The 15,116-nt window shown below is 44.9% G+C and overlaps 1 protein-coding gene across 1 annotated transcript in view; it reads right to left on the minus strand.

Moving 5' to 3' along the window:
• wnk3 (WNK lysine deficient protein kinase 3) overlaps positions 1-13,412 on the minus strand; it is a gene marked incomplete at both ends in the record, with an annotated part of 57,357 nt that extends 43,945 nt beyond the window's left edge. The window contains one exon of the mRNA XM_084187166.1: positions 12,663-13,412. Coding sequence (XP_084043292.1) covers positions 12,663-13,412 — 750 coding nt within the window. The remainder of the gene's footprint in view (positions 1-12,662) is intronic.
• Between the last annotated feature and the right edge of the window lie 1,704 nt (positions 13,413-15,116).

Here is a 15,116-nt window from a genome sequence, read left to right on the forward strand (position 1 = left end):
ACATATCGTGATACTATTTTGGACAGTATTATAGATACTTTGACTCTAAGTATCGATTTGTAATAAAATAAAATTGTGCACTCACACCCGCACGTTATAATGCACGCTCTTGGTAGCGTTAGCTAGCTGTACCTGAGCCAAAACTCCGGTATTTTTAATCCTATAGCTTGTTCTCCATCTTCTTTGAGTGTTTTCTGCACTTTTATTCCCATGACTGATAAAAATAAAAATTCTCATGCTCTCTTGTCTCTCTGAAGCAGACATATAGTGAGCAATATGTTTGGAAAATAAAATTGCTATTAAATCGCAGTATCGAAGAGAATCTTGAGAATCTTGAGAATTTCAATACATATTGTATTAGTACCTACAGTGGTGTGAAAAAGTGTTTGCCCCCTTCCTGATTTGTTATTTGTTTGCATGTTTGTCACACTTAAATGTTTCAGATCATCAAACACATTTAAATATTAGTCAAAGATAACACAAGTAAACACAAAATGCAGTTTTGAAATGAAGGTTGTTATTATTAAGGGAAAACAAAATCCAAACCTACATGGCCCTGTGTGAAAAAGTATTTGCCCCCCCTGTTATAACACAACTCAACTGTAGTTTATCACACCTGAGTTCAATTCCTCTAGCCCCACCCAGGCCTGAAACCTGCCACACCTGTTCTCAATCAAGGAATCACTTAAATAGGACCTGCCTGACAAAGTGAAGTAGACCAAAAGATCCTCAAAAGCTAGACATCATGCCGAGATCCAAAGAAATTCAGGAACAAATGAGAAAAAGTAATTGAGATCCATCAGTCTGGAAAAGGTTATAAAGCCATTTCTAAAGCTTTGGGACTCCAGCGAACCACAGTGAGAGCCATTATCCACAAATGGCGAAAACATGGAACAGTGGTGAACCTTCCCAGGAGTGGCTGTCCGACCAAAATTACCCCAAGAGCACAGCGACGACTCATCCAAGAGGTCACAAAAGACCCCACAACAACATCCAAAGAGCTGCAGGCCTCACTTGCCTCAGTTAAGGTCAGTGTTCATGACTCCACCATAAGAAAGAGACTGGGCAAAAATGGCTTGCATGGCAGAGTTCCAAGGCGAAAACCACTGCTGAGCAAAAATAACATTAAGGCTCGTCTCATTTTTGCCAGAAAACATCTTGATGATCCCCAAGACCTTTGGGAAAATACTCTGTGGACATTACATCTGGCGTAAAAGTAACACCGCATTTCAGAAAAAGAACATCATACCAACAGTAAAATATGGTGGTGGTAGTGTGATGGTCTGGGTCTGTTTTGCTGCTTCAGGACCCGGAAGGCTGTGATAAATGGAACCATGAATTCTGCTGTCTATCAAAACATCCTGAAGGAGAATGTCTGGCCATCCGTTCGTGACCTCAAGCAAGTCCACCTCTGAATGGCTGAAGAAAAACAAAATGAAGACTTTGGAGTGGCCTAGTCAAAGTCCTGACCTGAATCCTATTGAGATGCTGTGGCATGACCTTAAAAATGCAGTTCATGCTCGAAAACCCTCCAATGTGGCTGAATTACAACAATTCTGCAAAGATGAGTGGGCCAAAATTCCTCCACAGCGCTGTAAAAGACTAATTGCAAGTTATCGCAAACGCTTGATTGCAGTTGTTGCTTAATTTCAGGCTTGTCTAATCAATTCCATTTGTACTATTTTAGTCATGAATCAATAGTATGGCTTGTACTTTTGCTGGTTCATTTCCTATCAACATAAATCTGAACTCTACTGGTGTGTAAAAGTAGGACGATTTTCCATCAGGCTTCAGACTGAGATGTAAAGGTTGAAGACATAAAGAGCCAGCCAATCCCTCACAACTGACCTCTTCTTCTTGCAATACTGAACCACTATCAACCTATTCTACTACTGCCCCACTAACAACTATTCAGCAATTCATGTTTTTTGTCAAAGTAACTCAATTAACCCAGAAATTAGGTATTGACTGTATGTCTCTTTAGTGTAAACTACCAATGGTATCTGAACCAGTCGACCCCATGAAGGGTAGTGCTATGGGATTATTATGACGATGACCTTTGACTCCTACAGCGTAATCCAGTATAATCCAATAGAGGGTCTGAGCTGAGTGAAAACACATGGTACCACATGTAAGTAACAGGGTCTCCAGACCTTGTTTCTCCCCACTGGACTATAAGGGCCCTTTTAGATCTGCCTTTCCTCAACTTTTCTGTGCTACGAGATTATCGTTGTGTGGTTGTTTGACCTTTGATCTCTGGCTTTAATCCAATTATAGAGGGTCTCCTCTTCCCTTCACAGGGTCTGAGCTGAGTAAACACACACACACGATAATACCTGTATTCATTTGTAACTAACTAAGTTTAACGCACCCAGAACCAAATCTCGCTCCAACTGGAGCCCGAGCCTCAGATGGTTGTTTGACCCCTCCTCTGGAAGGACACAAACAACTGTGTTTCAGGTGCTTTTGTGATACAGGCATTAACTCTGTGTGAGTGTGTGCTTGTATGTGAGCATTAGTCCCTCGGTCTGTGTGTGGACAGGGCATAAATACTAAGGAGAATCCCCAGGGGTCCAGGCTGCCTGCTGTTTCTAAGAAGACACTTTAAATCACTCCCACATCCCTAACAATTGTCTCATAGCAACCTTTTACTGCGGTAAAACGGCACTAAGCAACCTTTTACTGCAGTAAAGTGGACCTAAATGCGGTTCCATCCACTGACTGGTCGGAACCGGTCATTCCTGGACAGGTTAGTTCTGCTACACTAGACTCTGTAGGCTAGACTAGCTCCATCCAGCCATCCCTGCCCTGGCTGGCTAGCTCATTCCAAACACGCACGCACACACACACACACACACACACGACACACGCGCATAGATACCAACTGCACACAGACACTCTGACACAAATACATTCCCGAACACACACAGGGTGGATTTGGGCTGGATTGGGTTAGGCCGGTCTGGGCTCAGTGGGCTGACAGGACAGGAGAGGGTTGGGGTGGGTTTGTGTGGGTTCCTGCCCCAGCCCAGACCGCCCCAGACCAGTTAGTTGTGCTGTCTGTGCAGGATTTTTGTCCCCGCCTGACAGGCACCCACTGTAATTAACTCCCTGGATCACTCTGTATACTCACTCTCACAGACAACGAGAGAAAGGGGGGGGGGGGGGAGAGAGAGTGGCATACACACACAATTGCGCGCACACACACACCGATGAATGTTCTTAGCTAATGAATGTGGTAAATTAGAGCTGAAAGCTGAAATGTTAGCCTGGGGGATATATAGCGTTGCCCTTTTAGCAGGGAATGTGTGAGGTGAAGGGAGAGGAAGGAGAAGAGGAGAGGCTGTGAGAAGCTGTGGCTGAGACGGTGTCCCCACTGTGAACTTCCCTCACCCATTCATTCTTTCAAGCTGCATTAGTAGAGCTAATCCCGGTTTCTGGAGTGCTTCTTTGTGTAGGTGTAAGGACAGGTGCTCATTTAGAGTGTGTCTCACGTACAACATGCATAATGTGTGTGTGTGTTTGCTGCTGTGTATACATATTATTGTGTCAACGACCTCACCATCATCAACACCTTTCCTTTACGTAACACAGAGTTAACAGGACCAGGGAGCAGCAGCGAGGAAATGCAGGCCATGAGATATAGTGAGTGTATTATATGTGCCAGTGGATCCATCTGTGTGTGTGTGTGTGTGACCAGACAAGGATGTGTGTGTGTGTGTGTGTTAGGTTAGTATTAGCCACACGGCCACTCTCTGGGAGCAATGCCATGTTAATCCTCTTTTTGGCTCATCAGTCTCTAACTTTGTCATTCTACCTCTTATTATCCCTCTATCTCCCATGCTTTCTCCTTCCAACCCCTCTCCAACCCATGCTATCCTTCCATCCCGCTCTCCCTCCCTCCCTCAACAGTTTTCATAAATTGGAATAGGCCTAGAGTGAGATAAAAAAATAAACACTGCTTTCATTACTTGAGATAAGGGGCAAAGCAGAATACATACAATACTAGTGCAGGTTTCCTTCCCTGGTAGTACAATAAACATGTTACTACCACCATATTACACTACATGGCCAGAAGTATGTGGACACCTGCTAGTCGAACATCTCATTCCAAAATCATGGGCATTGCTGCGGGGACTTGCTTCCATTCAGCCACAAAAGCATTAGTGAGGTCGGGCACTGATGTTGGACACCAAGGAACTTGAAGCTCTCGACCCACTCCACTACTTGCCCCATCAATGTGGATGGGGGTGTGCGTGCCCCTCCGTTTCCTGTAGTGTTGGAATGTATATGCATGAAACGTACATTATGGAACCATGTCTCACACTCAGTAATAGTTAGTAGAATAATTAATGGATTGTCAAGATTTTGGCACAGTCAACGTCTAGAATGTAATTGTATGCTGTAGCGTTAAGACTTCCCTTCACTGGAACTAAGAGGCCAAATCATGAAAAACAGCCCCGGACCATTATTCCTCCTCTACCAAACTGGCACTATGCATTGGGGTGAAGCGTGATGTGGCTGCTCGGCCATGGAAACCCATTTCATGAATCTCCCTACAAACAATGATTGTGCTGACGTTGCTTCCAGAGGCAGTTTGGAACTCAGTAGTAAGTGTAGCATCCAAGGACAGACTACTCCGTGCTTCAGCACTCGGCAGTCCCGTTCTGTGAGCTTGTGTGGCCTACCACTTCACGGCTGAGCCGTTGTTGCTCCTAGATGTTTCCACTTCACAATAACAGCAATTAGTTGACCGGGGCAGCTCTAGCAGGGCAGAAATTTGATGAACTGACTTGTTGGAAAGGTTGCATCCTATGACGGTGCCACGTTTAAAGTCACTGAGCTCTTCAGTACGGGCCATATACTGCCAATGTTTGTCTATGGAGATCGCAAGGCTGTGTGCTCGATTTTATACACCGGTCAGCAACGGGTGTGGCTGAAATAGCTGGATCCACTAATTTGATGGGGTGTCCACATACGTTTGGCCGTGTAGTGGTACAACACTAGCAATGCTTCCTTTGTATATGAAAACAGACTATTTTAACTGCCACAGTAAGTCTCTGGTCGAGGATTTCTGGCTGGCCTAAATCCTTTGGTATGGCTGGCTGCTGCTGGCTGCCTTTGATGATGGGACTAGTTGGAGTGGTAAGTGATCTAAATCAGAGCGGTCGGTTAGTGGGACTGATTTATGGTAAGAGCAGTAGGGACAGAGCTGAAAAGCTGAGGGATATTGTGGTGGAGGTGGTTAGTCCTACAAGCAGTGGTGCAGAGCCTATGGTCTAGTGGTCTAATGTAGGTGGTGGGCCATAGCAAGCTATCGGCTTTAGTTTTCGAGATGATCGATCTATGTCGAGGGAGGGGCTGGTTTTTACATATTGTGTATCTTTATTTCTTTTGAACACATTTCCGTTTCCTGGCAATTTCAATTCTTGCAACAAAAATAATGATTGCACGCCGCCGAGTACTAAACTGTAAACCAATCAAAACTTGTGTACTATCTCTGTTGATCACATCTGCCATTCAGGTTATCCCGTACCTAAGGTAGTTGTCACGGTTTCGGCCGAGGCTGCTCCTTCTCCTTGCTCGGGCAGGCTTCGGCGGTCGTCGTCCCCGGAGTACTAGCTGCCACCGTTGTATGTTATCGATGTTTGTTTGGTTTTGTCTTCTTTGTACACCTGTTCCCTGTTAGTGTTAATTATGTATCCTATAAGTTTTCCATTTGTTAGTCATGTGTTGTGTGTAATTGTTCCGCCTGTCTGTTGGTGCTGTCCTTTTTGCCATTCGCTAGTTTCGGACCGTCGCACTGTTGTTTCGTGCGCAGTCGGTATTTTGGTGTTTTACGCACTTTTGCGTAATTGTTCGCCTCCGGGTTTGTTTAGGCCCGTTTTGTTATTTTGTTGTCGTCAGTAAAGTCTGGTTAGACGAAGCTTCTGTGTCCTGCACTTGATTCCCACACCACATCCACATCAGATTCCTGACAGTAGTAGACAGCTGCTGACAGCTTGAGAGCTCTCCATCCGACAAACTACTATCAGGTAAAGTATTGTTTATTTATTTGTAATCTAACTTTTTAAGATGGTAAAGTTCTCATTTCTGGACTGCAACATTGTAATATTGTGCCCTCCACAGCACCTGATATACAGTACATTGATTGGTTAGTTACACTATATTTAGATAATTAAAATACCACCTGAGACACATTTGCTATTTGTCTCAGTACTCAATTAATGGTGAAACATTATTTGTGATGGTGTCATTTGTTCAAATAAAATAAAATGTTATTTGTCACATGCTTCGTAAACAACAGGTGTAGACTAACAGTGAAATGCTTACTTAAAAAGGTAATTTTTCAACAATGCAGAGTTAAGATAAAAATGTTTTAATAAAAAATACAAAGTGACATGAGGAATAAATACACAGTGAAAAATAACATGGCTATATACAGGGAGATCCAGTACCGAGTCGACGTGCAGGGGTACGAGGTAATTGAGGTAGCTATGTACATATAGGTAGGGTTAAAGTGACTAGGAAACATGATAGATAATAGACAGTAGCAGCAGCTGGAAGCCATTTGATTAGCTATTTAGCAGTCTTGTTTAGCAGTCTTATGGCTTGGGGGTAGAAGCTGTTCTGGGTCCTGGTGGTTCCAGACTTGGTGCACTGAGAACAGAGAACAGTCTATGGCTTGTGTGGTCTGACAATTTTTAAGGCCTTCCTCTGACACAGTCTGATATAGTGGTCCTGGATGGCAGGGAGCTCGGCCCCAGTGATGTACTGAGCCGTACTCACCACCCTCTGTAGCTCCTTGCAGTTGGGTGCCTTGCTGTTGCCGTACCAAGCGGTGATGCCAAATCTTTTCAGCCTCCTGAGGGGGACGAGGCGCTGTCGTGCCCTCTTCACAACTGTGTGGGTGTGTGTGGACAATGTTAATTCCTTAGTAATGTGGACACCAAGGAACTTCAAGCTCTCGACCCACTCCACTACTTGCCCCATCAATGTGGATGGGGGTGTGCGTGCCCCTCCGTTTCCTGTAGTGTTGGAATGTATATGCATGAAACGTACATTATGGAACCATGTCTCACACTCAGTAATAGTTAGTAGAATAATTAATGGATTGGCAAGATATTGGCACAGTCAACTTTGAGAACGTTAGTAGGAAAGTTAATAATTCAAACCACATAAATACACTCACATTCACTGAACATTTAGTATTTGAAACTCAGACATTAATTTCCCAACTGCTTTTTCTATAATCCTACAGGCTCTTTATCATTCTCCATACCTTATATTCTAATGCATCCAACATTATGCATACCCACCATGGTATTGGGCAGCTGCCATTTGAGAACTCATCTGGTTTCAAAATAAACTCTAGTCATCTTATTGCAGAGCACATTGTACATCTGTTTTTAGAGAAGATTGTATTGCAAGGTATGCTACACTACATGGCCAAAAGTATGCTCGTCGAACATTTCATTCCAAAATCATGGCCATTAATATGGAGTTGGTCCCCCCTTTGCTGCTATAACAGCCTCCACTCTTCTGGGAACGCTTTCCACTAGATGTTGGAACATTGCTGCGGGGACTTGCTTCCATTCAGCCACAAGAGCATTAGTGAGGTCGGGCACTGATGTTGGGCGATTAGGCCTGGCTCATAGTCGGCGTTCCAATTCATCCCAAAGGTGTTCGATGGGGTTGAGGTCAGGGACCTGTGCAGGCCAGTCAAGTTCTTCCACACAGATCTCGACAAACCTTTTCTGTTTGGACCTCGCTTTGTGCACAGGGACATTGAAGCGTGATTCATCACTCCAATGAACGCGTTTCCACTGCTCCAGAGTCCAATTGCGGTGAGCTTTACACCACTCCAGCCAACGCTGGAGCACATGGTGATCTTAGGCTTGTGTGCGGCTGCTCGGCCATGGAAACCCATTTCATGAAGCTCCCGACGAACAGTTATTGTGCTGACGTTGCTCCCAGAGGCAGTTTGGAACTCGGTAGTGAGTGCTGCAACCGAAGACAGACGATTTTTACGAGCTGCGTGCTTCAGCTGTCGCGGTCCCGTTCTGTGAGCTTGTGTGGCCTACCACTTCGCAACTGAGCCGTTGTTGCTCCTAAACCTTTCCATTTCACACAGCACTTACAGTTGACCGGGGCAGCTCTAGCAGGGCAGAAATTTGATGAACTGACTTGTTGGATAGGTGGCATCCTATGATGGTGCCATGTTGAAAGTCGCTGAGCTCTTCAGTACGGGCCATTCTACTTCAAATGTTTGTCTATGGAGACTGCATGGCTGTGTGCTCGATTTTATACACTTGTCAGCAACGGGTGTGGCTGAAATAGCGAAATCCACTAATTTGACGGGGTGTCCACATACCATATTGTGTATATGTGTAGGCTATGCCATATGTATTAACTAATATGCATATGCAGCTGTCGTTTTTAAACCTCCATTGTAGCATACATGACACACAAACATTTTTTTCTAACTACATGCTTTTATTTGTGTTTCTATGCAAATAATATGATTTAACGTTTCTCTAAGCCTGCAACTAGTTACTTGAAATGAGACAATCATGCCAAAACATCATTAAATATTGCAGGGGCGCAACTTTGGTTTTAGAAGTGGGGGGGACATATATATATATTTTTTAATCCAGTCGGATAAACACTCCAAACAGTCTACCCAACCGCTCGGCGGCGTCTGCATGGTCCTAAAGCTCACCGTTACCTCGTTTTGTATCACATTCCAATGATAAAACTCGTGGGGACAAAAATGCAATTTCAAAATGTGTGGGAGACATGTCCCCCGTCCCCAGTGAAAGTTGCGCCCCTGCAAAATTGAATTCACTGAGAGATAGCGAATGAAACACTAGCTTTAGGCACATTGACATTTACAGTATTAGTTGGCTAGGCTAGTCAACTAACATTGGTTAACTTTCAATAAATTGGCTAAATGGTCAACGGAGTTACCTCTTCATATGATCAAGACCATTGGTATTGCATGCTGCATAATTCAGTCTTTGGGAGCTAATGTTAGTTCCTCTTAACACACAGACAGCAGATCAGAGGCTGTGTTTACATCTTAGAAGCAGACCATCGGCTGCCTTTATCACGAGGGGTATGTACGGGAATTCTGATTGGTTCCAAGTTCAGCAGTTCGCAAATTTGCTTGAGCTAGAAAGTGTTGAAATATACTTTCTCTGAGAAAATTTGCAAGAATTGGCAACATATTTTACAGCAACATATAGCACATCAAATATCTGTATTTCGCCCATGGAGACAGGAGCTCGTCCTTGTGCCCACCCTTCCTACTGTGTCTCCCCTGCTCATCTATCTTCCACTCTACTTCAAAACTGTCTGAATAAAGCATAAAAATACGATTTTAAAAAGCGATGCTCTAAAACAGGGGGACAGAGCTGAAAGGTGCAGGGGAACAATTGAGGTGGTTAGTCCTACAAGCAGTGCTCTAACACAGGGTTAGGGTCAATTCCATTTCAATTCAGGAAGTAAACTGAAATGCCAATTCCAGCCAATTTGCCTCATTGCTTTTCAATGAGGAAAATGTAAACGTACTTGACTCAACCTACACCCTGGCTCTAACACAGTGTGTATCACAAATGACACCTTATTCCCTATGGACCCTGGTCAAAAGTAGTGCACAACACAGGGAGCCATTTGGGATACATTTGGGATGCAGACAGATTGGACACGGCTGCTGTTTAGCATTAGCTACAAAAGATTAGCTCCAAAGCCAACACATGACTGACCAGGGTAAACTATAATATAATAATAATAATAATAATATGCCATTTAGCAGACGCTTTTATCCAAAGCGACTTACAGTCATGCGTGCATACATTTTTGTGTATGGGTGGTCCCGGGGACCACCCATGTGGAAAGCCTACTAGCCTTTCCACACAAAGACACCAAACAAATCAGCTGCCGAATCACACAGCTTCTCTTTTGTGACTGAGAACAGTATATAGTGAGACAAGTTTATTTTCTTCCTTTTTCCAAGTGTCTCCCACCAGTTGAGCCCAAACCATTTGACGTTGTTGCTCCCTGTTGCTTGACAGTGTCAGTAAATCACAAGCTGCTCCGTGTAAAGGGTTCAGCCTTGCTCAGATGAGGGTATAATCCCACATTTAGCTTGTCACGTTTTCACCCCTTCAGTGCCAATAAATTGCAGTTAACAGAGTCTGAGTCCCCTACGGCAATGGTCATTCTCAAGGCTACAGTTCCTCTTTCACTACACCTTATCCTTCATCTCAATCTCAGCCTCTTGGTGAGGATTGTTCTCATTAGGGATATTGTTCCTCTTTCACTACCTACACACACACACACACACACACACACACACACACACACACACACACACAGTAAGTTACCATGAAAACAACAGGATTTATTTTTACAGTGTAGGGCCCTGTTCAAAAGTAGTGCACTGTGTAGGGAATAGGGTGCCATTTTGGGACGTAGACAGTGTACCTTACCATTATGCATTATTTATACACTACATACATTAGTGTCTAGTTTGAGAAAGACGCCTCACAGGTCCTCAACTGGCAACTTTAAACTTTAAATAGTACCTGCAAAACACCAGTCTCAACGTCAACAGTGAAGAGGCGACTCCGGGATGCTGACCTTCTAGGCAGAGTTGCAAAGAAAAAGCCATATCTCAGAGTGGCCAATAAAAAGAAAAGATTAAGATGGGCAAAAGAACACAGACACGGGACAGAGGAAGATTGGGAAAAATGTGTTATGGACAGGCGAATCGAAGTTTGAGGTGTTCGGATCACAAGGAAGAACATTTGTGAGATGCAGACCAAATGAAAAGATGCTGGAGGAGTGCTTGATGCCATCTGTCAAGCATGGTGGAGGCAATGTGATGGTCTGGGGGTGCTTTGGTGGTAATAAAGTGGGAGATTTGTACAGGGTAAAAGGGATCTTGAAGAAGGAAGGCTGTCCCTCCATTTTGCAACGCCATGCCATACCCTGTGGACGGCGCTTGATTGGAGCCAATTTCCTCCTACAACAGGAAAATGACCCAAAGCACAGCTCCAAACTATACAATAACTATTTAGGGAAGAAGCAGTCAGCTGGTATTCTGTCTATAACGGAGTGGCCAGCACAGTCACCGGATCTCAACCCTATTGAGCTGTTGTGGGAGCAGCTTGACCTTATGGTACGTAAGAAGTGCCCATCAAGCCAATCTAACTTGTGGGAGGTGCTTCAGGAAGCATGGGGTGAAATCTCTTCAGATTACCTCAAGAAATTGACAACTAGAATGCCAAAGGTCTGCAAGGCTGTAATTGCTGCAAATGGAGGATTCTTTGACGAAAGCAAAGTTTGAAGGACACAATTATTATTTCTTTTAAAAATCATTATTTCTAACCTTGTCAATGACTACATTTCCTATGCATTTTGCTATATTTCCTATTCAAACTCATTCCATGTATGTTTTCATGGAAAACAAGGACATTTCTAAGTGACCCCAAACTTTTGAACGGTAGTGTATATTCCTGGGTACAGTTGCCCCATTTTTTTCTCCCATTGCTTCTGTCATTCAACCCAACCTGAGTGCAACAAAAAGTTCATTTACTTCCTCTCTTGTCTTTCCTTCCCCTCTTCTCACCCCCTTTCTTTGTCTATGTCTCCAATGTGCTGCAGTGAGTCTCAGGCTTCATCCCAAATTGCACCCTATTCCCTATTTCGTGCACCAGTTTAGACCAGGGCACATAGAGTTCTGCTCAAAATTAGGGCCCTAGTCAAAAGGAGTGGACTATGTAGGGGAAAAGGGTGCCATTTAGGATGAACCTGTCTCCAATGTGCTATAGTGAGTCAGTCTCACAGTCTGAATAGCAAACAGACAACAGGCTGAGATTTTCCCAGGGAGGAGAGAGAAGAGAAGCTCCAGGGAAGACTTCAATTGACTTGAGTCATGTTGCATTATGTCAAGCAACTCTCTGTCAGTGTGTAACGCGATGCAAAACTAATAACTATATATTTTTTCAATAGCCCAGTGAAAACAACAATATTACCATTCCCAGGATGTTTGGCAAGGTGGGGGGTTATGTCCCCCTTGGGAAGCTGGATCATTTTGTCTTTTTAAAACACCTGTAACAGCCATTTTCTGCAATCAAGAACCTATGATACAACTATAGAGATCCTATATATTATTCTATTGGTTCTATATGTAATTCTATGGATAGAACTAAAGAATACGGGTAGTAAATTGTTCTCACCTGTACTGTAGTTCGCACCAGGCTACTACATACAGTAGCATGACCTGCATACATTTTACATTTACATTTTAGTCATTTAGCAGACGCTCTTATCCAAAGCGACTTACAGTTAGTGAGTGCATACATTATTTTTCATACTGGCCCCCCTTGGGAATCGAACCCACAACCCTGGCGTTGCAAACGCCATGCTCTACCAACTGAGCTACACCCCTGCCGGCCATTCCCTCCCCTACCCTGGACGACGCTGGGCCAATTGTGCGCCACCCCATGGGTCTCCCGGTCGCGGCCGGCTACGACAGAGCCTGGATTCGAACCAGGATCTCTAGTGGCACAGCTAGCACTGCGATGCAGTGCCTTAGACCACTGCACCACTCGGGAGGTTAGAGTAATGCATAGAGTAATGTATAGTATTCTCACCTGTAGTTCGCACCAGGCCACCTCCACCCAGGTCTCAGTGTCTAGGCCTTTGTAAACGGTCTTGAAGGCTCCCCTCCCCAGCTCAATGTCAAACTTCAGAAACCTCCCTCCCGGCGAGGTGGCCACGGCCTTCATCTCTGCCTCCTCCTCCTGCTCCCTGTCCCTCTCCTTCCCCGTCTGGGGTGGGGCGGAGGAGGGGGCGTCCTTGGCCCCAGGGTCCTGGGTGGAGCTGAGGCTGGATGGGTCGTGGTCAGCAGTGTCATGTCCCAGGGCTGTAGAGGCGGCGGTAGCGGCCTGGGCCCCACCGAGGGTGAAGACTGAGTCCAGGTGGGGGGCGGAGTGGGAGACCTCTGGGGGATCCGCTACCACATCGTCCTCCTCCTCACAGATCTCCACACTCTTCCTGAAGAAACGCTTCTCTCTCCTCAGCCTTGGCCCGTGACCCCCTGACCCTGAAGCTGCCGCAGTTGCAGCCGGGGACGAGGGTGTGGAGTGAGACATGGGTCTAACCACCAGGGTCTCCACTTCCTTACTGTCCCTGGTGTCTCCACGCCCTCCACCCCTTCCGCCTCCTGTCTCCCCTCCCTCTGCGGTTCTCCTCTCCTGGGTCTGGGAGGAGGGGAAGTCGGAGGGGGTGCTGTGCGTCCTCTCCCTCCTGCCGCCTTCCTGCTCCATCTCCTCCTCCCGTGTTCCAACAGGTTTCTCCGAGGAGTCCTCCGTCCCAGTGGGTTCTCCAGGGTCTGTCGCCATGGGGATGCGCCTCCTCCTCCTCCTCCCCGTCCTCTCCTCCGACCCTTCGGTTCACCTTCAGTCCCCGTCTCTCCTCTCTTTCTGTGGTCCTCTTCTTACCCACCTTCTAGGTTCTCTGGCTGCTGTTCTTCCAGTGTTGCTGGTGACTACGGGACTGGGCCCTGCCACTAGATTAGACTCCCTCCTTCTCTCTCCTTCCTTTAGTCTTTACAGAGACAAAGGATAAGCAGCACAGTGCTTATTTTCTCCACCCCGACCGACACTAGCTTTCGATCCTTACGTTCCTTCTCTCCATCTCCTACAGTACATACCCTTTCCCCTGCACCTTCTGAGGGCACCGCAATAAAGCTTCACCTCATCCAAACTATATACACACACACACAAGGCCGAGGAAAGTCTTTCAAGTCTCTGGGAGAGAGGGAAGCTGGTGTCTCTTTCCTCCTTTTCTGGATAATCCCCTCCTTCAAAGCGTAAAAGGTGAATATCCTCAGGTAAATTCTGTGAAGAAAACAAACAAATACAAATTTTCAAGAAGAACACCAGTGTTTTAGTTTGATGTTTTGGTCAGATGGGGGAACAGAACAGTCTCAGAGGCACAGAGAAGGGGGGCCTGAGAGGATTCTGAAGAATCAAACATTGATTGGATTCTTTACTGGTACTCTATACTCATTTCCACAGTCAATGCTGACTGTCAAATGATGCCTGTAAAATCGTGTCAAAGCCGATGTTCTTTATTAAAATGGGGAAATGTTCATACAATCCTCAGAGGAAATCGTTCCATCATTTTGAATGTAACTGATTCCTAATAGCACACTTTAAAACACTGCCTGGCTAGCACCAATTTATGGTGTTATTCCCAGGCATTTCCCCAGTGTCTATTCCACCTCAAATGTTAATTGCCTTTTTTGCAAGGGACTGGAACAGGGCATTTCTTTGCAATACGTTTTCTATTCCTGCAGTTTGTGTTGTAGCCAGCCAAACTTTATATTTTAAAACACAGAAAGCTTTTATTTTGCAGCCAGCCGAAACTGACAAAAAGGTCCTCTTAGTTTCAACCTTCATAAGTCTGCTGAAGAAATTCTCTAGTAATTGGATACTGCCTAATACTTCAAGTGTTGGACGAAATAGTCAAAGATGGCATTATTCCCCGTTTTTGTGGGTAAATGATGAAGACCGTAAGGTGATTAATTGTGCTAATTGGATTGGGTGGCGTAAGCACAGGCCATGCCACAAGTTGCCCAAGTATGGTGAGACTTGAGATGATGTAGGCCTACTCTGAGGAAAGCAACAAATAAAAAACATTGATGACAGCCTAAAGGGCTAGAGTAGCATTGCTGATTCAACTAAGGAAGGTACACAAGTTTCCTACAGCCCAGCACCCCTTATAAAAGTGTTGCGCAGGACTCCATAAACTATTTAAACTAAGGAATCCTTAAATTGAAGACTATCTTGCCTAGCTTTGCTTTGAGTTTAACAGCTTGTCATCAATCAGAAGTTTATGAGTGTGTTACAACTGTAGTTGTGTTCAGTGGAGACCATTAGTCAATACAGTGGTGCTAGATTCTGTTCTGATGATTCAAAAATGGATGATGCGGTATTATGGACCATTTCTGCATGATTAATTCATCAGCAGAGGGATAAGATGCATCACAAATGGCACCCTATTCCCTATATACAGCCCTGGTCAAAAGTAGTGCACTATAA

This window comes from Coregonus lavaretus (assembly GCF_964263955.1).
Source record: "Coregonus lavaretus genome assembly, chromosome: 22".
NCBI classification, from domain to species: Eukaryota; Metazoa; Chordata; class Actinopteri; order Salmoniformes; family Salmonidae; genus Coregonus; species Coregonus lavaretus.